Source organism: Diaporthe citri (assembly GCF_014595645.1).
Source record: "Diaporthe citri strain NFHF-8-4 chromosome Unknown scaffold_7, whole genome shotgun sequence".
Taxonomy (NCBI): domain Eukaryota; kingdom Fungi; phylum Ascomycota; class Sordariomycetes; order Diaporthales; family Diaporthaceae; genus Diaporthe; species Diaporthe citri.
The window spans coordinates 840,064-861,680 of NW_025064852.1; the positions used below are offsets into that span (position 1 = coordinate 840,064).

Genomic DNA, 21,617 nt, shown 5'->3' on the forward strand with positions numbered 1-21,617 from the left:
GGAATTCAACCCGTGAAGCTTCGTCTGCCTGCCCGCCACCAACCGCATCGACGTCTCCCCTTGACTCGACTGCACACCTCACCACCACCACACACCCACCCGGCAGTCAGTCACTCTCCGCGAATCTCGGGGTTTTGAACCCAACAGCAGTCCAGTCGACAGGGTCACGGCCGCCGGCCTACGGCGCACATCCCCAACATGGATGCTGTCGACGCCACCGACCACTACGAGATCTACGCGACCGAGGAGACGCCCTCGCTCTGTGCCATCGTCATCGACACGAACCCGCGCGCCTGGGCCGCCCTCAAGCGCGACCTGCCCATCTCCAAGGCCCTCGCCAACATCCTCGTCTTCGTCAACTCACACCTCGCGTACAGCAGCACAAACCAGGTCGCGCTGATAGCCTCCCATACCAACCGCGCAGTATGGCTGTACCCACCGCGTCCAAAGCCCAAGGAGGCACGGTCACAGGGGAACGGCCAGCAGGACGGAGACATCGAGATGGCCGACGCGGACCATCCGTCAAAACCGCCGCCTAAGAAGCGCAATGCCGCCGCCGCCAACAAGTACCCCCAGTTCGCCCAGATCGAGTCCTCCATCGTCGCCTCCCTGCGCGACCTCATGTCCTCCACCACCGAGGCCGACCTGGCCACCACCACCACCCAGATCTCGGGCGCCCTGACCCTCGCCCTGTCGCACATCAACAAGACCTCCGTGATCCTCTCCGCCAACGACAATGCCGACGCCTCGAATCTCGCCGCTAAGAAGAACGGCGGCTCCACCGCCGCCAACCCCTCAGCCATGTCCGCCCAGCGCGCCGGCATACTCACAGGACTGCACGCCAGGATCCTCGTTGTTTCCGTCTCCGAGAGCTCCCCGGCCCAGTACATCCCCACCATGAACTCCGTCTTCGCCGCCAGCCACGCCGGCATCCCCATCGACATCCTCTCCCTGCACGGCAGCGCGACGTTCCTCCAGCAGGCGAGCTACATCACCCGCGGCACGTTCATGGAGGCGGCCAACCCCCAGGGCCTGCTCACCTACCTCCTCTTCGGCTTCGCCTCCTCCATCACCTCCGCCACCACAGTCATGACGACCACCTCAAACACAGCAGGCCAGGCAGGCGGGCCCAAGCACGACGAGGACGACGGCCACGGCGGCGGCAGCGGGGGAGGAGGAGGCGGCGCGGGCATGAACCAGCTGGTCAGCCCGTCCACCGTCAGCGTCGACTTCCGCGCCGCCTGCTTCTGCCACCGCAAGGTCATCGACACGGGCTTCGTCTGCAGCATTTGCCTGTCCATCTTCTGCGAGGTGCCGCAGGATGCAGAGTGCCTGACGTGCGGCAACAGGCTGGCTCTGGGCACGTACGGCGCCCGCCCTGCCGTCGTGCCGCGCAAGAGGAAGAAGAAGAGGAAGCTCGGGCTCAACGGGGAGCCCGTCGGCAGCGAGCAGCCAAGCAGCGCCGTCGGCACGCCCAGGCCGGGTTGAAAAACATGTAGCGAGGTGCTTGGATACATTATTGGAGGCGTTAAGACTCGAGACTTTAGGGAGCAGATCTGCATCCCGCCGTGAAGATCGTGCGCGAGCAGCCTACTACGCTATGAAACGAAGCATGAAAATCCCTGATGGGAACGAAACATGCCCCCTCGGCGATAGGAAGCTGGTAGAGCGGAAGACGAACCAACGGTCCGGCCGAACGAGCACTGACCGTCTAGCTCACCTGGTCATTAGAATGACTGATTTGAAAGAGAAAGAGCGAGAAGAATATGACACATGATCCTAATCAGATAAGATACCCCAGCGGGCCAGCCAGTCTCGCATGAAAAGACGGATGCCTAGGATATTCAGCCAGCCAAGAGGACAACAATGGGAACAAGTGGCTTGGTACCTGTGTATAAGCGACAGTTCAGGGATAGAGAAGAGAAAATGATACGGACAGGATAGCATCGAAAATAGCAGCATCGAAATCTGCAAACAACTCATAAGATGTACACCGGCGAGCAGCTGGAACCTCTCGCACCACTCATCGTACAGACGCACACAGACAGTGCGCGTTAGAGCAAATCACAGCACCGCAATACCGCTTCAAGGTTCTAAGAGATGATCTGTAATTGTGCCCTCTAGCAAGACAGTCTAGGCTACGTAAGTATAGCGAGCAGGAAGACGGGAGCGCGAGCTCTCCCAGCGCAATCTAGCCAGCCCAGCAGAGTCCGCAACAACCGAGCCAAGGTATTCTTACCAGTGCCTACCGATCTCACTTTCGACGCCCATTCTGGAGAGCAAGACGTGGCAGTAATCCCCAACCGAGTCAGCTTTCCTGTTTCCTCCTTGGCCAACCTCCATGACAGGCTACCGGGGCCGTGTTGCCCAAGAGCGAAAAAAAAAAGAAAAGAGCTGCCCTATTGTGCCGCAGTCTAGGTCAAAGATTAAAGGCAAGGACTAAGCCTTTCCTTGTTTCAATAGGTGGGTAGACGGGTATCGCCCTGGGCAGCAGTCGTCCAAGCTAGACCGCAGTGCAGGGTCGACAAAGAGGAGAAAGAAGAGCATAATAAATGTGCGGAAAGTCAGTTCGCCGCCGTAAAGGCATGAAGATTGCAAGTTCCACAGGCCAGTTCCGCGATCGAGGATCAGATACCCCTGGGCGACGTAGGCGATGTGGGCATATGCCGTGATATGCCTGTGCTGTGCAAGCCGAAGATGCGCAGTAGCACCGCCGAGCCATCTAGTCGCAACCAGTCGAGAAGGAAAACACGGATGACCACCGAAAGCCCAACGAGAAGCCGTACCAAAGGGTATCGTCAGCCGAAAATGCGATGATAAACGCCGTATTATGCCCATGCGATTATGCGAATCGTGTCCATCCACCGCGGAATGCCCCAACCGAGGCGAAGCATACAGCCGTCCATCCTGGACCGCAGCTCAAACAACGGATGGGGAAAGCAGATCCACGAGTTCGAAAGTCTATCGAACCAGTAGAGGTCGAAAACACAAGAGGAAAGAATCCAGAAGGCCGAAAACGCCGCTGATGCAGTTTCAAGTGCCGCGCAAATCGGTCATCGGGGGAAGGATGTATCGAAGACGCGGCATGCCACTCAGTCACGCGCCTTGAGCCCCGCCGCATGATCCTTCAAGACCTTCAGCGCGCCAATATTGACCGGGCCCTTCCCATTCGAAAGGCGACTCATGACACACTTGGGCGCCTTGTGGTACGAGGCCATGTGCGCGAGGGCGAACGAGTCCGTGTTGTGCGCCCAGTGCATGTAGATGCCTGCAGAAGTAGCCTTGACGGCGAGGACGCCTATCGCTCCGGAGCTGGTCTGGTTGCGCACGCCCGGGTGGCCCATGAAGTCGCGGGTGACAAAGTCGGCCATGACGGCGCCCTCGTCCGGCACGTCCTGGGTGTCGTCGCCGCCGCGCCCCGCCCGCGTCATGTGGTACAGCCGGTCCGCGCACTTGTGAGCCGCCATGGTGGTAGCCATGTGCTCGCCCGTGCCGCTGGTCACGGTCGCCACGGCGCGGGCCTCGTCGTCGTCCGGGTCCCGCGGGATCACGTACGTGCCGATGCCCACGAGCGCCGCGGGGCCCACGCGCCCCACGTGCTTCATGCCGATGCCGCCCGAGGACGAGCCCGCCGCTATGTTGCCCTGGCCGTCGATCGCAATGGCACCAATAGTGTCTGTGATCTTGTCGTTGTCGGCGTTGTCGGGCTCGGCCGTCATCTCCGTGAGGTCGATCTTGCTGCTGGAGGGCTGGCTGAAGAGCTTCTCGGCGAGCGTGTGGTCGATCCAATGCCAGGAGTCATCCGAGAGGTCACTCACGCCGTTAGTCGTGTCGAGGCGCTCGTCGGAAGAGGTCCTGAGGCGCTTGGCGCGGGACATCTTCACTGAGCCATCAGAAGCGCCGGGAGCGCGGGTCGCACCACTGCCTCGAGCGGGCTTGGTAGGGGTTTGGCCTCCGTTCTGAAGAGCCGACAAGGGCGACGGCTTGGTAGGGGTGACGGGGTCAGAGCTGGGTGCGCCAGGCGAGGCCGAGTCGGAAGGCGAGTCGGGCTGGCCCTCGTTCCACATTCCGGTGAGAACGGCAGACGAGTGGTCGCGCATTGTGAGGCCTTTGCCAGCCTTGGCGCTCGCAAGAGACTGCAGTCCGCTGAGGACCTCGGCCTGGCCAGCCTGCTCGGTGTTGGGCATGCAGACTGCGTTGTACTTGGCCTCCTCGGGGGACATCGCCCGAGCCTGTACAATTGCAGTCGGCGTTGGTATGGCCTGTTGTTGGGCAACGCGCGCTTGAGCCTTGCGGAGGTCTTCGCACCACTTCCTGAAACGATCCACAGCATTCTTGGAAATGAGCTCCCTGTTGTTCGCAAGGGACATTCCGTGCTCCAAGGCAAACTTCTTGGCGCCCTCACCGACCAGGATGTTGGGAGGCACCCGGCGGAGGGTCAACGGCCTCAGGCTGGCATCAAGGACGAGCTTCGCAAGCGAGATAGGGTTCTTGATGTCTGAAGAATTCAATCAGTTTAGAAGGTCAAGAACGGGAATGTGCGGTGCGTTGACCAAGTCACTTACTGGGAACAGCGCCACAAGCGCCACTTCGTCCAAAGTGGTCAACGATGGTGGCATCGCACTCAACAGTGCCATTAGCTGAGAGGTTGCTTCCATAGCCTGCGTTGGTGATGTCGCCGTTTTCGAGAACCATGATGGCGGCCTCTACGGCGTCGGTGGCTGAGCCACCGCTCTTCAAGCACTTCATGGCCTCTTGGGCAGCCCTGGGGTTTGTCAGTACAAACGAGGCCAAACGAAGCAGTTCAAGGCTAAGGAAGGCGTCGGGCGAGGTCTTACTTTGCACACAAAGTGAGGTGGACATTCTCGTTCTGGAGGCTGTGGTAGCCAGCGCCAGCGTGGATGAAGACGGCCATTGACGGGCGCTGATCACCGTTCGGGTCTCGCTTCTTCATGAGGCTGTCGACAGTGCCGTCGGCACCCACATCAAGCTTGTCTTTCGACATGTCTGGGGCTGGCGACAGCTGAGAGGGGGTCAGGGGTCCGAAGAAGTGACGGTTGGGGTCGGGAGAGTCCATGTTTGCAAGATCTTTGGCTGTCCTCGTGGAAGTCAAAGCAGGTTCGCTCCGACTCAGTTGGGAGGTCTCGAGCGAAGCAGAAAGGATTGCAAGGTGGACGTCTGGCTGGTAACAGGACGAAGTAGTTTCTCTTTGAGCGTTGGACGAATGACCGGGGACGGTGAAGTAGTCAGAAGGCTTTCGCCAATAGACCCTGCCGCCGTTGTCAGCGAATCGAGAACTCCACGTCAAACACTTCCGAAAGAGTCCACGATCTTGAATGCTATTGTGGCCAGGGGGGCTGTGATTCTAATGAAGATACTTCTGGTGGGACTCAGGGTTTGGTCAGCAGTTCAGATGAGGAAGGGTGCAGTGAATCACTCTCGGCTTGGAATAGGCCAGTCTTTTCACGCTCGCCGACTTGGCCGCATTGGTGCGAATCCGCGATTCTGCTGGCGATGTTGTGGTTTGGATCGCGGATTATGGCATGGACATGTTGGAAAAAGGACTCATCCTTCTTGCAAACGTTTCCCAGCTGTCAAGAGATGCCGGAATCCACATATTCACTCACCACGAGACCCAGGCGCCACGGGGCTGGGAAGTATGGCCCGGCAGGACAAGCCCTGCGGCATATCATGGTGGAGAGCAAAGAAAGGGACGGCTGGGAAGAAGATATGCCAAAGAGGACAAAGAGGGAGACTTCAACAGAAAGAAACGTACCAGCTGATTTGGGACTCCTCACGGCTTGATGTGTATATGATCTTTCGACAAGACCAAGTAGGTGCTGGTTGATGCTTAGGCCAAGGCAGTGTTCGGACCAAGGCATTCAGGAGTGCAACACTTGTGCGAAAACAAATACAGCCGAAAGCGACTGTGTGGCTCAAGGCTGACGATATTCGTGATGAAGCGAATGACTGGATGGTGTAATGAATGATCTATGTCCACAGGAGCCGGGAAGAGTTGCCCCTGTGGGTGTGTGTTGTGCAAGCAACCCGAGAAAATACTGAACTCACACACTGGGTTTTCTGGCCCCCGCAGCCAAAGCCTGCACACAAGGATGACAGGCTAGAAGGCCCGACTAGACGTCACTTGCACTGGCCCAGCGCGTGGCTTAAAACCTCGGATGTGCCAGAAGAGGCAGGTGAGATGCAGGTCTTGGATGAGTGCAGGCGTGTGTGCCTGTGTCATTGACAAACAGGATTCAGCATCTTGTCATGGCCCGTCAGTGCCAGAAACGAGCCTAAAACTTGAAAGGCTAGTTATTCTGAGTAATATAATTGATTTAATTGTCATCTGGATTTCGATAACACGAACTTGAAGGCAATCCTGAAGGGGAGAAGTTCGCCAAGATGAGCGCTTGAACAGGATTGTAGTTGAGCAAGGCTGCATCCAAGTACTCCGTACTCAGCCAGCAGTCACACTTGGAGCGGCGCCACAGTTCTTAGCAACGCCACACCAGCGCCACAGGAACGGTCAGGGGTGGGTCGGGGGGGGGGGTTGACCGTCTTCGCCTTACGTTGGGCTAGCTTCGGTGCTTGCTTGGCTTGACCGCATTACGACTTGAGTATCCAACTGACGGCAACCATCACCACCACCATCACTCTCGCCAATTCGACCAAGAGCTGCGCATTCCACCACCAACCCATCCAGATTTGTGCGCAGCTCCCACCCTCGCAATCATGGCCACCCAAACACCCGCCGTTGTCATGGACAAGTACGTCAATCCCGCCCCCTGGACGCACCCCACGGCATAGCTGGAGCTGCCTGACCCCACTTCCACCAGGGGGGTTGGTCGAGCCAGCACCGCCCTCCTCGATGAAGCTATTCGCGCGTGGAGGTGTCGCTGCACCCCGTTCTGGACGCATCATGCTAACAATAATTTCCACTGCAGCGGCACGGGTTTCTCCAAGCTAGGTACAATCGATCCCCAAACGCCCCACCCGAATGTTACCGCAGCTCGTTAACATTGGGCCCATCTGTACAGGTTTCGCCGGCAACGACTCCCCATCCTTCGTCTTCCCGACCGCGATTGCCACGAAAGGCGCAGCTGGTGGCGGCGGTGGCTCAGGCTCCGGCCGTCCTGCTGTTGCGAACAAACCCTCCTTCCTGACTGGCGGTGCTGGCCCGTCCGGCCATCTCAACTCGAAACGTGGCACAGAGGACCTGGACTTCTTCATCGGCGATGAGGCAATAGCAGCATCTGGCGGACCTGGTGAGCACGACACGGAACGCAAGACTGGTGTGGAAACAATCTGACCGAGGCAGGATACGGTCTACACTACCCCATCCGCCATGGACAAATAGAGAACTGGGTAGGAGCCGGCAACGTGGTGGATTGGTGACGATGGCTGGCTGACGATATGGGCAGGATCACATGGAGCGCTTCTGGTCCAACTCCATCTTCAAGTACCTGCGAGTAGAGCCTGAAGACCACCACTTCCTTCTCACCGAGCCCGTACGTATCACACCGACCCCCGTGCTGTCGCGTCGGCTGGCTGACCATTCCCAAGCCCCTGAACCCTCCCGAGAACCGAGAAAACACCGCCGAGATCTTCTTCGAGTCTTTCAACTGCGCCGGTCTCTATATCGCCGTGCAGGCCGTCCTCGCCCTCGCAGCATCGTGGACGTCCTCCAAGGTGCAGGATCGCTCGCTGACCGGAACTGTCATCGATTCCGGTGATGGTGTCACTCACGTCATCCCCGTTGCCGAGGGATACGTCATCGGCTCTTCGATCAAGTCGATCCCCATCGCCGGTCGCGACATCACATACTTCGTCCAGTCCCTCCTCCGTGACCGCGGCGAGCCCGACTCTTCACTCAAGACCGCCCAGGAGATCAAGGAGGAGCACTGCTACGTGTGCCCTGACATCGTCAAGGAGTTCAGCCGTTTCGACCGCGATCCTACACGCTTCGCCCAGCACCCTGTGCTTCAGCCCGGCGGCCGCAAGGTCACCGTTGACGTGGGCTACGAGCGCTTCCTGGCGCCCGAGATCTTCTTCAACCCGGAGATCTACAGCTCCGACTTCCTGACGCCCCTGCCTACCGTGGTCGACGGCGTCATCCAGTCCAGCCCCATCGACGTTCGTCGTGGTCTGTACAAGAACATTGTGCTCTCGGGTGGTAGCACGCTGTACAAGGACTTTGGCCGCCGGCTGCAGCGGGACATCAAGCACCTGGTCGACAACCGCATCCGCGCCAGTGAGGTGCGCAGCGGAGGAGCGAGGAGCGGTGGCTTGGAGGTGCAGGTCATCACGCACAAGAGGCAGAGGCACGGTCCGTGGTTCGGAGGCAGCTTGCTGGGACAGACGCCCGAGTTCAGGTCGTACTGCCACACCAAGGCGGAGGTAAGTCAAACTTCCTTATTTCTCATTATACCAAGTTCGGAAACTAATTCCATGACAGTACGATGAGTATGGACCAGGTATTGTGCGAAGATTTGCCCTTCTTGGTGGGCCGGGTGGTTCTTAAGAGGGAGGGTTCACAGCAGATTACCGGAGACGGGAAGAAAGTTATTCGAATTCAGCAGACAGCAGCAGATCAATACACACTCCATGAAAAAAAGGCGAATGGCTCCTCAGTGCCGGCTTTGATTGAGTTGGACCCGGGCGATCAAAATAACGTGGAAGCAACTGTCAAGACAGGGATGGTGGGCCTGAAGAGAGGATATCCCCACTGGTTCTCAGGTGGACTCATAGACTGGAAGAGGACTGGCTGGCTTGGAAGCCGCTCGATTGTGGCCAATTACTGAAGAACGAAAAGAATGTTGGCATCAAGGTAGAGATCTGACTGCCCCGTCGGCAGATTGGTCAGGCCCTCTGCGGTGCGCGAATCTTGTCAATTACGAAAGGAAGAAAATGGGTTGTAATTTTCGAACACGAGGCAACTCGGGGCAGCCTAGTGATTCTCATAGCAGAGGTTCTATGTCTGCTGTATCTATTAGCAGCTCCAGGTGACATTTACAATAACGGATGTGCGAGCATACACATATCTGTAGCACATTTTCCTAAGAGCAATGTCGATGAGCAGCATTTGTCGGGGATAGAACATCACTCATATTAATCTCTGTTGCTCCAACATAAGTATCTAGTCCACCAGTACTTGGAAGGACGCTAGGGTTTAAGGCCTTGGCACCGGTTCACGCAAATAAGGAGACCATTGAATTTTTCACTTCCTTTCCTTTCCCAGTATTGGAAGTATGAACTGACAAGCCTGGCAGTCTGACAGGCGCTGCAACATGGATGAGGATGAGGAAAGTTGAGACAAACATGTTTCAGAGATAAGGCAGACAAGGGAGCCCGAGTCACAGGCAAGGAACAAACACGCTCACTGGGGCATTCTGACGCAGTAGATAGTCCTCGCAGGACAACAAAAGGCCACGGTTCAGTAGTAGAAGCAAGTCCAGGCATGTCTTTCTCCCGTGCCAAATATGCCCTCATAGAAGGATGATCTTTTCTTCTTTCAGTCCCCAATCTGTCCATCCTTCTAACTTACAGAGCTCATGCCAGTTGTCCCAAACGCCCCATCGATGCAAATCATGCGGTATGCCCAGTTGGTCCAAGCCCTTGCTGACAACGAAGGCGGGACCGATCACTTTGTAATGGTGAACCCCGGCATCAGGAACTTTGTGGAGAATGATGGGGATCTGCACCCCGAAGACGAAGGCACAGACGTCGTCTTGCTTGATGGCCCAGGAGCCGAGCCCATAATATCCTCTCTTGAGTAAGAAAAGTTGCGAGTGGTGGCCAGATCCAATTAACTGTCGATGACAGGATTGTATATCCGGAGACACTTGAGCGCTGCCTGGTGATAATGGATCTTCTTGCTTGCTGTCCTGGAGAAACTTTGAGTACGAGTGTAGCATTTCTGCCCATTCTTCATAGCGCCCTAGATGGAGCCCACCGGCCAAAGCGCGGAGGAATTTCAGGCTATCGTTGTCGGCACTGGGCTCAACTTGTCTGGAGGCAATGGCAGAGCCAGCTTGTTTTGACCATAAAGACCATAGAGCGATTAAATCCTCGATTGTCATAGAATCTTCGATACGCCTCGAAATGAGTTTGATTGAGTCAAAGATGACCGCCCGGACTTGCAATGGAGCTGATGCATCATCTTCTCCACGCATAATCATGAATTCGGCTGGTTCTGCAGACGTGCGGCCAAAGTTTCTATAAAAACTTGCGGAAGGTGGAGCGTTCCATGCTCTGCAGTCCCATCGTGGAACCCACGAGCTCCCAAGTGTGCCGTGAATAGACTCTTCATTCACCTCTTCATCTGTCACATAACATAAGATGTTCAAGTCTGAAGTCTTTTCTAAATACTTCACGGCGAAGTCTCGGTAAACCTCGAGATGTGGTTGCTCGTAGTTAGGATGCAGGGCAGGCAACCGATTCTTGACAAATGGCAGGGCCATAAATGCGTAGATTCTGTCCCGAGGGTCGCTAAGATATAGGTTCCTGGCATGATGCAGAGCCAGCGGAATGTTCGGGTCGTCGATTTTGTTCTCTGAGGCGAATAAAACCCTGGCTTCTGCCTTTCTTTTGTGAAAGAAAATTTGCGGAAAGAGCATGGACGTATATCCACCCACACAGTGTGACTTGTTTGCAGCTTGCGCGCGTCTGTTGTACCACGTTTGGACTCGGAGAACATCCATCAACGCGATCTTGTAGTCTGCCCATATTACGCACGCTTCACGTCCCAAGGCTGCTTCTTGGACAACCCAACCGCGCCGGAACCATGGAAGGCTGAACAGAATATCTACCGACTGCCATCTTAAGTCGTTGACCAGGGGATCTTCCGGAAGAGCTTGAGGAAAACTGTTCAGTTCCCAGGAGAAATCAGGTCTCTGGAACCCTTCTTGAATCATACGATTGGCATCGGAAATCACCCCAAGTGCATTCCGAGCGTGGTCTCGATTGTCGCGGTCGGTCCCTAGGCAGATGAGGGTGCGCTGAGAAGATGCATAGATGCGACCCATCATGTACACCTGATGATTCTTTTCCTCCAGCTTTTCTTGATCAATGCATATCGAATCCGCCCACAGAACCCGGGACTGGTCTGTCTGTCGGCACTGATAGAGAGCGTCGCTCAAGTTGGCCGTGATCTGGTGGGTCTTCCCGTTCAAGAGGATGGCGTGGTCCTTCTTTTTCGATCCCCACACATACGAAATGGCCTCATAGGACTTGTCCGGGGTCCATCTGGTCACTCTAGTTGTCGACGAGTCCGCACTGGGGTCAGAATCAGAAGCCGGGTTGGGGCTGTGCAGGTGTATCACTTCGAGTGCCCCAGACAACTGATCGTCATCTTTCCCCGGTTCAAGATTGAGGACTCGAATAGAGTATTCGTCTGGGAGAGACCGATATGCATATTTGTTTGTCATTCTGTGTCGAGAGCAGGTACCTTGAAGGTCGAGCTTTAGGTGTTGAGCGAGATGTTGAGCGGTGTGTCCTTCGATCAAGAAAGCCGTGGGGCCGTCCGAGGCTTGTTGTGGGATGTACTCTGAGAGCGACCTGAAAGACTTCAACCCAATAGAAAGTGTTGGCTCTGGAAGACGTCCTGGTCCCCAGTTTTGAAGGCATTGGGATCGTGTGGCGAAGGGTGACGGGGTTTCCTGTCTTCATTACGAGCATGAAAAGTGCAAGTGAGGGGTATGTCAGACGTGCCTGTAGGTATTACAGCAACCTGTGGAAAGGCTGAACCATTTCTGCACATGTGCCTAAGGCACTGAGCTCGTGTAACCCCAAAACGCCCAATTTGGATGTATATTTATACTTCAGCAAGTTGCCATGGTGAGCAGGTTGCACAGCCTTGCTGCCTTTGAGGAATAGTCAATACCTCTACTGCTTTTTCTACTACCTTTATAGCACTGTCAGACAGTCGAGACTATTAAAGCCTCAGCAGAATCGTTCTATGGCTCTGCGCCATACAAATGCTAATCTATAAATGCTTACCCTACATAGGTTGTCTGCCACATAGCTGGCTCCGAGAAAGACGCCACATTTTGAAGTCAAGACTTAGAAAGTCCTGGAGTATCCACCATCCCCCGATCTCTCGCTGTGTCTGGATGCTATGAACTTTCAGTGGTCTGTCAGAAGCCAAGGCTCTCGAGTGTTATTGTCTGTAGTCATGGGTGTGTTTCCAGAAGTTCATTGGACCGTTACATGATTATATGTTTTTACTCAACTGGGATCTCGTCAGACTATATCTTTATACTCTGCTGTTTCCGAACCATTTGCAGAATTATATTCCACTCTGCACCGAAGCTGATGCCTGAGCTTAGCGACCTATGTGATGTTAAGCTGGTTCGACAAACCAGCAGTTGTTTCACCGTACCTCGACGCGATTACCTACCCTAGTAGGCTTACAAGCTAATGAAACATGAGTCATTGGTTGATTGAGCCAAGCCGTTCCAGGGGGAAGCGAATTCTTGTGTACCCGCAATCCATACAAAGACGAGTCTCAGATACATTTCAGCGTGAGTCATTGCTTAAGAGACCTCGGGTTCTAGGTACGTACACATGCGCAGATATAATATAGGTAGACAGAATCACATCACATAGGCCCTTCGGTAAAACCTGTCCCACAAAGCACATCATTCCTTCGGCACCAAATCCTCTTTTCTTCCACAAAAGTTCAACGCTAGACCAGCATACAACATATAGCACGATGCACTTCCCAACAGTTATCACACTGCTGTCCGTTCTAGCCTGTACAGCGGTTGCACAGCGCGGAGAAGGAGGTAAGAGTACCTGAAAGACAAAGTGATCGATTGTGCGGACATTCAGCGCTGACAGCCACTGTCCCATCCAGGTGAATGCAAGGACGATAGCGAATGCATCAGATGTGTCAACGACGTTATACCGCTGATCTGCAAGAGTACGTGCAATTCTAATCATTTTCGGCTTTCCTCTCATGCCATTGTATCATTCGTCTTAGTCTTTCATATTGTGGAGGGCGCCGTCGTTCTATTCTTCGTTTTCTTTTTCTATGGAAAAGGGAGAAGAGAAGATAAGAGGGAGAAGGACTGACATGTTATATAATTAACAGCCGATGATACCTCCACGACGGGCAAAAGATGCGGCGCGGTTGGCGGCGAGTGCCGGCCCCTTGAGGCAAGATGAATGGAAAATACAATGGTGTTACAGTCTGCCTGCAAAGTTATTGCGCAGATCCAAGTCAGGTATTCTGTAAAACAGGTAGTCCTCAGAAGAGACACAACACTGAAATATTGTTTACTCATCATCAGCCACATTACGCCATATCTGGTATTGCCTTAAAGGAAGACGAAGAAGATGTAGTAGTGCGGTGACCAAGACTAGTCTGCAACAAATGGACAACAACGAGGCAGTAGATGATCATCTCAAAACATCTCATGAGATATTTGTTGTAGTTTAACGCGTCATGAGCACATACAGTTGGCCCAGACTCATTTAGTACTGGAGTCGGTGTGACACAGCCAAATTGCAGCCTAAACTATGCCAGCCCGCTAAGTGCCAACCGGCACCGCCTTCTTCCTCATAAGACCTGTTATTCTTCAGTTGCTCCATCAAGTTCCGAACTGTACCAGCTTGCCTCCTTGCCGTAAAATTCGACCTATTTCTCGTCCACCACATTCGCTAGCATCAAGCCATTAGCAGGTCGTGCTGACTATTATTCCCCGCAGATTAAATATGTAAGAAATCACTACCAGGACATTAACGATTACTGATTTGCTACTGAAGAATCTTGAAATAACCAATAACTGGTATTCCAGGTCCGAGGAGGAAACACCCGTGCCGTATACACAAGGCACGAGCCTGAAGCTAGATGTGTTACAACACTGCAGACATTCGCCAATGCCAGCATCAACGCCAGCATGCGAAGCAGTAATCCTGGAGGTTCTGACAATGACCATGTCGGCGGTGATGAAAGTCCGCACCCAGCATCGCGACCCATCCTCACCTTCGTCACCTGAAAAGACATTCACCGCAGTACTGAAGCTCTACGACCGCCGCTTTGGCACCACCCTCCGGAGACGCGTCAACCCCGCCAGCAGGAGGTATGAACCACACATGCACACAACGTCCACAGAAGCCGCATACTGTGATTTCATCCGCAGGGCAAAGCTTGGTGCTTTCTTACTTGAACGGGAAAAAGAAGGCCGTTCCAGTGTTTTGCCAGTGTCGGCCTGGCATTATCTCGACGGCTCGGCCGAGGAGACCGCCAAGTACGAGGCGGTCAAGTGGAAGACGTGTCAGGAGTACTTCGACCGGGAAACTCGGGCGTATGAGAAGCTGTCGGAACTCCAGGGCAAGGTCATACCTCGGCTCTTTGCTCACGTGCGACTAAGCCTGCCACAAGACGACATCGTGCCTTGTCCCCCAGGTCTCCTCCAGCGCCCGGAGACGAGGCAATATTTTGATGTCCGGGGCATCCTCATGGAGCTCGTGGACGGGTACGAGCTGTCCGAGCTCCATATCTCGCCCCTGGCGCCATCCGACACGGAGAGGTGGGAGGACACCATCCAGACCGCCGTGGACGGGGCGCACGAGATCAACCGCCGCGGTGTCCGCATGAGCGACTGCAGTATGTATAATGTCATGGTGGACAAGGAGTCGCACCATCCTTTCATCGTTGACCTCGCCCAGTGCGGGTTTATAGAGGAAATGTATGAAGAGGAGGATGGAGAAGAGTCAGGTAGTGACGAAGAAGAATCAAACATCGACGGAGAAGCCCAAGACAATTGCGGCAAGTCATTGGTTGGTGACACGGCCTCCGAGAGCAATCACCAGGGAAGTGAAAGTGGGGACGGAGGAAGCCAGGTGTTCGAGCCGGACCCGGAGATCAGATACTGGAATTCCGTCATGTCCGTCGACAACCCCGGGGCTATTGGGGCAGTCATGAGGGGGCGACTGATGAGGGAGAAGGGGGTCACGATTACGCCTCGATGGCCAGACTATGATGCTATCATTGCCGATATTCGTCGGAAAAGGGAACAGCGGGAACCTTGATGAAAGTTATAAGGGGCGGGGGATGGGGTTCTGTGAGTGAGTTATAATCCATAGCTTGCTTAAGCCCGGAGCCCATCGCTGGAAACTCTTCTGCCAACCGTTTTGAATGTCACCCAGCCTTTGAACGCATATAATGTAGACTCCCTTATTGCAGTAGAGGCCCGTACAGCTCCTCTGGCACAACCTCAGCCGGACCAAGCCTCATCATGTATCTGTGTAATAGACACCAGTAACATCGTATTGAGGGAGATAGTCGGGGTTGGCCAACTCATCATTTTATACCCGTAATCCAGTAGTTCTTAGTCTACCTTCTGTACCGACCTCATTACATACCCAGGTACTTGTTACTCACGCCTCTGGTTTCGCCGAGGAAAATTGAAGGCCGAGCCTTCTAATTGCCAATGCTGTGCCTTCATATACGACTAGAAATAAGCAGGCAGACGTCCCACACCACGAAAGTCGAGTTCGTTCCACAGCATTCAGGCTGCAAAGACGCTTCCTTGAGTCACGGTGCCCGGCTTGGCTACAGAAGCAGTAAACCGGCGTATCCAGCCCGCCGGGTCGACGAGCTGCCGCGCGCCTGTGTGCTGTTGCACGTGGTGACTTGGGCACAGTTTTCATCATCTCCGCGGAGTGAATCACGTACCATGTCGGCGGAGCCAGGGCTTAACTACGGGGCATGGCTTGCACGGGGGCTACTTGCAAGTGGTAAGGAGCGGAGCAGAGCAGTTGTGTCTGAGTAGGAGAACCGTAGTAGTCCATAATAGAAAATACGATCTATAGAGCACAGGCGCTTCCCACGTCACGTCTCCTCTCGACCAAGTACAGTCCTTGCGCGCGTATGCAGGAACCCCCAGCACGGGAGTCGGCTCTCGCCGGGGCGGACGCCTTGCCCTCCTGGGCATCTACCCGAGGCAATATCAAAGTCCAGATCCCCATCTCGCCGGAGAAAAGGGTCTTTGTCAGGTACGCTACTAAGACATCTGGATGCTACCTCAGGCGGAATGGGGCATGTAGGCCAGGGCCCAGCCTCAACGGCCGGACCAGCGCGGCCGGATCTGCAATAACAGGCACCTCGCCAGGGGCGGTGATGGTACCAAATCGCCAAGATTGGGCGCGTGGGTGAGAAGGAGGTGTGGCTACCCGCGACGACAAGCCCTTCTAGGCAGGGCGACGCGTGCCTTGGCAGATCTACGACAAAACCTGGGCACATAGGCACATAATCTACTAGTCCAGCAGCGCGCAAAGTGCGTGCGGCCCAAGACCCGGATCCGCACGCTGCCACACCATTTTAGCCCAGCCGCAGATAGCACCAGCCCAAATCTGCCAATCTAGCGTCACAGTCCCGGGGCCGAGTGAACAGACTGGAGACAGGACATAGGGGACGTGCATTACATGAGTTCTTCCCACCACGTCGGATCTGGGGGTGGGCAAGGAGATGGGCGGGGAGGAGGAAGGGAGGGGAAGCGCAGAAGTCTGGGGAATGGCCTGATGGTTGCGTCTGATCAACTCTGCGACGACCCTTGAACCCCGCCCGTTGGCGTTCCTTCACACACCTGCCCCGGATTGCTGGGTGTCACACAACGCGCCGCTGTTATTAGTTGCATGTCAAGCGTTCCCCTTTCCCCCGGCGGAGCCGCACCCGGACGCCAATCGCCCTGGCGGAGGCGGAGGAGGAGGGAAATAACTCGAACAGTGTCAGGGCGCTTCCAAGGCGTGTATGCATGCATGATGTCGCTGTGGGCCTGGATGTGTCGAATAGCTGGCCTTTCTAGCTACTCAGCTGCTGCCATAGACTTCCGCTCGTCCATGATCCGCATATCCTTTCCTCCAGGCGCGCAGCAGGGCAGGGACATGAGCTTGAGGCGGCGGTGGGGCAGCAGGAGGAACGAGGAGGGAGATGTGGGCACGGTTGGGGAGGAGGGTTTGCTGTGGTTTGTTTCCCCGTGGGGTGGGACCGGCATGCCCCGGCCAGCCAATGCAGTGCTCGCTCAACCGTCGAAGATCTCAGCCATTTTGTGCCTCACTCGGTGTGAGGGCCTGATCGTTGGATCGTCCCTATGCAGTACCTCGGCCAATCCTTCTCGTGTACTCTTGCCTCACCGAAAGTGCCACCTCACCCAATTGATTGTCCATTGACCATGGCAATCGTGGAAGCAGGAATTGGCGATCGATGATGCTGTGTGCCAAAATTGGCCATAGCTGCCACGTAAGAGAAGTGTAGTCCCATGTTAATCGCCTCGGATCTGCCAACTGCAGCAAGGTTATCTACTTGGCAGCCCAGCTGGTACTGTGGTGATCGCTGGTGTGCCTGCGTGCCTGCCATGGCAATCTGTCAATCACGAGTAAGTTAGATATCGGGGGATGCATCATCGTCCGGCCGGTATGCCGGGCTGATGGCTCGCTTAGATGAGGCACATGGAAGATGGAAGCTCGAGGTGCAGGTCAAGGAGGGGTCGTCGGATGGAGGGGCACTGTAGCTCGTAGCTACCTGGATCCTTCGACGCAGCCCCTGACAGAACGCAGCTCCGACACAGGACCAACAGGGAGCTCCAGGCGCCCCGATCGTGGAGTTCTTATGGAATGATGCAGCTTGCCACCACACCACGGACACGTTGCGCGCTGACGGCCAGCATGTTTCGGGAGGCTGTGACTGACTCTGAGTCAAGGTGAGAACGAGGGTATAAAATTCGCTCAAGCGAGGAAAGCAGCGAGAGCAGTTGACACTTTGATTGAGGGAAGGGGGCCAGGAAAATATTTGCTGGGAAACCACGCCACGGCTGCGGCCGTTATCCGGCGAAAGGTGCTTGTCTCTGCCTGCTCGTTGCTGCTCTCCCTGCTCCTGCTCCTGCTCTCCTGCTCTCCTGCTCCCTGCTCCCTGCAGCCTGGTATGATGATCTCAGTAAGGTAAGAGCAGGAACGACCCGGCCGGATCAAGCGATCAAGCCACATCCCACACTGAACCACACTGCACCTTCCCTCTGTCAGTCTAAAACGGGCTGCGGCAGGGGTGAGTGATTGGCCCCTTCCGCCTTTGACAGCGGGGGCCCATGCCCTGGCTCCTCCCAATTCCGAAGCATCCATCCTGTCCCTGCCAGTTTCCCTCCTAAAACATCCGCCCATCGTCCGAATGGGCTAATTGCAACTATTGTAGCGTTACGCTGCTAGTCTCAGGCTCGGAGCCGCATCGAAACGTCCACCGCCCTCGTCGTCATCACCATCAGCAGCACAATCTCTCACAGTCAGGCACGCGCCCGCAATAGACCTGTCATGTACCCAGTCAGTCCCAGGCCCCAGCGTCACAGCGGATTGCGGCTCCGCCAGTCCGGCTCGCAAGGCCGTCTCCCGCGCTAGGACAACCGCCTGCACGCCGTGTTACAGTCCACGACAAGGCAAAGCACGTTCGTGTCAAATCTACCCGCCGCATGCACTTGTATGCTACGCGCAGGCGGCTGCGGGGCCGTAGCTCTGGCTCATGCTCGTGCATCCGAGTTGCGGCAGGCCGTTTGAGCTGAAGCTTCCCCAAACATCGGACAGACGGCCTTCCCAGCGCCCCATCAGTCAGACGTGGCTTCGGAAGAGTGGCTGCAGACGACAGGGTGACAAGGTAACGAGGTGACTGTCACGATGGTAGTGAGCCTTTTGCCCGGAGCTGAGCCGGTGAGTGTGTGTGCTGCATCATCACAAGTGACAGGCAGATGGGAATAACGGATGCAACACACGGTACAGTAGGTGTTCGTTCATTCGTTCTAGAATCCCAGCAGCCTGGGAGACGTGTAGACCACACGTCGAACCCAGCAAGAAACGCCCAGGAGAGCATCCGCAGGTATGGCCTGACCAGACCACGCCGGACCATGCCACGCCCCCCATGGCCCGTGTAGCACGGTGGGTTGGGTATGTGTTTGAGAGGACTTGAGAGGACACGACGCGGGCATGACAGGGCTGGCCGGGGGCCTGGGGCTGGGCACAGGGAACGTGTGAGGTGACATCTGACATTGGCCTTTCCCGCGAGCCCCACCATGCGTGGGAATCGTACGACACCGCAGTGCAACCGCCGGCCTCGAGTCTGCTCACGGTCACCACCATCACCAGACGACCGGAGAAGACAAAGGGATTTCTCCGAACCGGCATTGTTTAGTAGATCTCTGCCCCCGGCGAGCGCCACTTCGTCGGGCCCCTCCACCTCTCTTCCTAGCTTCCATGTTGCACGTTGTGTACGGTGAGCTTGAGCTTGAGCTTTGTCCTTGTCGTTACTGTTCCACAGCAGCCAAATCGTCAGACAATACCGTACCGTACCGTACCGTACCGTAACAGCCCTGTACAGTACTGAATTGCTGTGTCGTATTGCATCCACTGCATACATGCTGCATTGCATGCAACCAGCCGAGCACGAACCAGGGAAGTCCTAGACCGAGGCCCAGCGAAAAGCAGACCCAGAGCCCAGAACCAAGAACCCGGACCTAGGATCGTCATACCTTCCGTACCTAGGTACTCCCAGAGCTTCTCCAACCAAAGAGAGTGGACAAACGCCAGTGGCACCGGTGACACCAGTGACACGGTCCAAGCAAGGCCTAAGGCCAGCCCAAGCGGTACCAGAACCACCTGTCTGTCCTGCAGCCCACCTGCACGCAACCATGTATCGAATTCGAGCTTCCCGCGCGTCTCCCCTGCCAACCCTGTCGTCCATCAGCTCCTTGTCCTCCTCCTCCCCTCTGGCCACCACCACTCCTCCGGTCTTTACAGCGCGCCTTCCCCACCTTGCTCTTGGACAGCAGAGATATAAATCTGTCCAAGCCCTCCGACCTCAGCTTCTGTCCTCGACCTCTTCTCCCATTCATCATCAGCATCTTAACCCTAAGAATACCAAGCCCTTCCTCAACCTAAGGAACCATTCAGCCAGTGCACAGCACGTCAGTTCTGACATCACCGTCACCTTGTCAACCCACCAGATTTACACATCACCACACACCAACAGTATGGGCGTCGAGATTCCAACTGAGCAGTGGGCGCAGGTCTGCAAGCAGGTCGGCGGACGTAAGTTTGACCTCACCCAGCACAACTAGTCTCCCCCCTCTATCCTCTGCCCCTCCATGCCCCTCCACGAGCCGCCCTCTCCACACTTTGTGCAGATCTCCAACCCACAAATTCTCTCCCGCCTCACTAGACAGATCCCAGGCTGACATTCAATCTGCAGCTCTTGAGTACAAGAAGATCCCCGTCGCCAAGCCCGGCCCCGATGAGGTCCTGGTCAACGTCAAGTTCTCTGGTGTGTGCCACACCGACCTGCACGCCATGAAGGGCGACTGGCCCCTGCCCGTCAAGATGCCCCTCGTCGGTGGCCACGAGGGTGCTGGTGTTGTCGTCGCCCGCGGCGAGCTCGTCAAGGACCTGAAGGAGGGCGACGAGGTCGGCATCAAGTGGCTCAACGGCTCCTGCCTGTCCTGCTCCTACTGCATGACTGCCGACGAGCCCCTCTGCGCCGAGGCCCAGCTTTCTGGTTACACCGTCGACGGCTCCTTCCAGCAATACGCTGTCGCCAAGGCCGCCCACGTGGCCCGCATCCCCAAGGGCGTCAGCCTCGAGGCCGTTGCACCCGTCCTCTGCGCAGGCATCACTGTCTACAAGGGTATCAAGGAGTCCGGTGTCCGCGCCGGCCAGTGGATCGCCATTGCCGGCGCCGGTGGTGGCCTGGGCAACATGGCCCTGCAGTACTGCAAGGCCATGGGCATCCACACCATCGCCATCGACGGTGGCGAGGAGAAGGGCAAGGCCACCAAGGAGCTGGGCGCCTCGGCCTACGTCGACTTCTTCACCTCCAAGGACCTCGTCGCGGACGTCAAGGCCGCCACGCCCGACGGCCTGGGCCCCCACGCCTCCATCCTGCTCGCCGTGTCCGAGAAGCCCTTCCAGCAGGCCGCCGACTACGTCCGCCCCCGTGGATCCGTCATCTGCATCGGCCTGCCCGCCGGCGCCCGCATCTCGGCCCCCGTCTTCGAGAGCGTCGTCCGCATGATCTCCATCAAGGGCAGCTATGTCGGCAACCGACAGGACACCCAGGAGGCGCTCGACTTCTTCGCGCGCGGCCTCATCACCGCCCCCTTCAAGACGGTCGGCCTCAGCGAGCTGCAGAGCATATTCGACAAGATGGCCGAGGGCACCGTCGTCGGCCGCTATGTCGTCGACACCAGCCGATAAATGCCTGCCGCATCACCTACCCTGCCATACCACAAAGGGCGGCAGGATGCAAAGGAAAAAGGCTGGAGTTTTGAATTGGGAGTTGGGGTGCTTTCTTTTCCGGGAAGGATGGTCTCTGATTGAGCTTTTGTCGTGTAAATAAATACCAAGAAAAGGGCGGATCGTTGTCGTGGGTGGTGATGAGATCTGAAAGTTTTACATAATGATTGGGAATGAAAGAACAAATTCCAGAAATATCTGCATCAGTTTCGTTTTCTATGTGAAGAATAGCAAGTGACAAACTTGACGTGTGGTGGCAACTGGATACTTAGCCACTATATCTGGCCTCCTAGAATGGATGTTTGGCTACTGGAGTAGTGTGATAATTATGCTTTTGAGACTGG

At 55.9% G+C, this 21,617-nt stretch overlaps 6 protein-coding genes across 6 annotated transcripts; 4 read left to right on the plus strand and 2 right to left on the minus strand.

Moving 5' to 3' along the window:
• Positions 1–198: 198 nt before the first annotated feature.
• On the plus strand, positions 199–1,488 carry INS49_013465 (uncharacterized protein; the record flags this gene model as incomplete). The annotated part of the gene is made up of 1 exon (XM_043174164.1): positions 199–1,488. The coding sequence occupies one exon, from the start codon at positions 199–201 to the stop codon at positions 1,486–1,488; it is 1,290 nt and encodes a 429-aa protein (XP_043021109.1).
• A 1,604-nt stretch (positions 1,489–3,092) lies between these two features.
• INS49_013466 (uncharacterized protein) lies at positions 3,093–5,077 on the minus strand (the record flags this gene model as incomplete). The annotated part of the gene is made up of 3 exons (XM_043174165.1): positions 3,093–4,498; positions 4,566–4,765; positions 4,839–5,077. The coding sequence occupies 3 exons, from the start codon at positions 5,075–5,077 to the stop codon at positions 3,093–3,095; spliced, it is 1,845 nt and encodes a 614-aa protein (XP_043021110.1).
• Positions 5,078–6,735: 1,658 nt separating this feature from the next.
• On the plus strand, positions 6,736–8,524 carry INS49_013467 (uncharacterized protein; the record flags this gene model as incomplete). Its single annotated transcript, XM_043174166.1, has 7 exons — positions 6,736–6,770; positions 6,948–6,970; positions 7,041–7,268; positions 7,322–7,368; positions 7,425–7,511; positions 7,567–8,400; positions 8,459–8,524. 7 exons carry the CDS (start codon positions 6,736–6,738, stop codon positions 8,522–8,524), a joined length of 1,320 nt encoding a protein of 439 aa, XP_043021111.1.
• Positions 8,525–9,488: 964 nt separating this feature from the next.
• INS49_013468 (uncharacterized protein) lies at positions 9,489–11,429 on the minus strand (the record flags this gene model as incomplete). Its single annotated transcript, XM_043174167.1, has 1 exon — positions 9,489–11,429. One exon carries the CDS (start codon positions 11,427–11,429, stop codon positions 9,489–9,491), a length of 1,941 nt encoding a protein of 646 aa, XP_043021112.1.
• Positions 11,430–13,941: 2,512 nt separating this feature from the next.
• INS49_013469 (uncharacterized protein) lies at positions 13,942–15,039 on the plus strand (the record flags this gene model as incomplete). The annotated part of the gene is made up of 1 exon (XM_043174168.1): positions 13,942–15,039. The coding sequence occupies one exon, from the start codon at positions 13,942–13,944 to the stop codon at positions 15,037–15,039; it is 1,098 nt and encodes a 365-aa protein (XP_043021113.1).
• A 4,976-nt stretch (positions 15,040–20,015) lies between these two features.
• INS49_013470 (uncharacterized protein) lies at positions 20,016–21,234 on the plus strand (the record flags this gene model as incomplete). Its single annotated transcript, XM_043174169.1, has 2 exons — positions 20,016–20,073; positions 20,234–21,234. 2 exons carry the CDS (start codon positions 20,016–20,018, stop codon positions 21,232–21,234), a joined length of 1,059 nt encoding a protein of 352 aa, XP_043021114.1.
• Between the last annotated feature and the right edge of the window lie 383 nt (positions 21,235–21,617).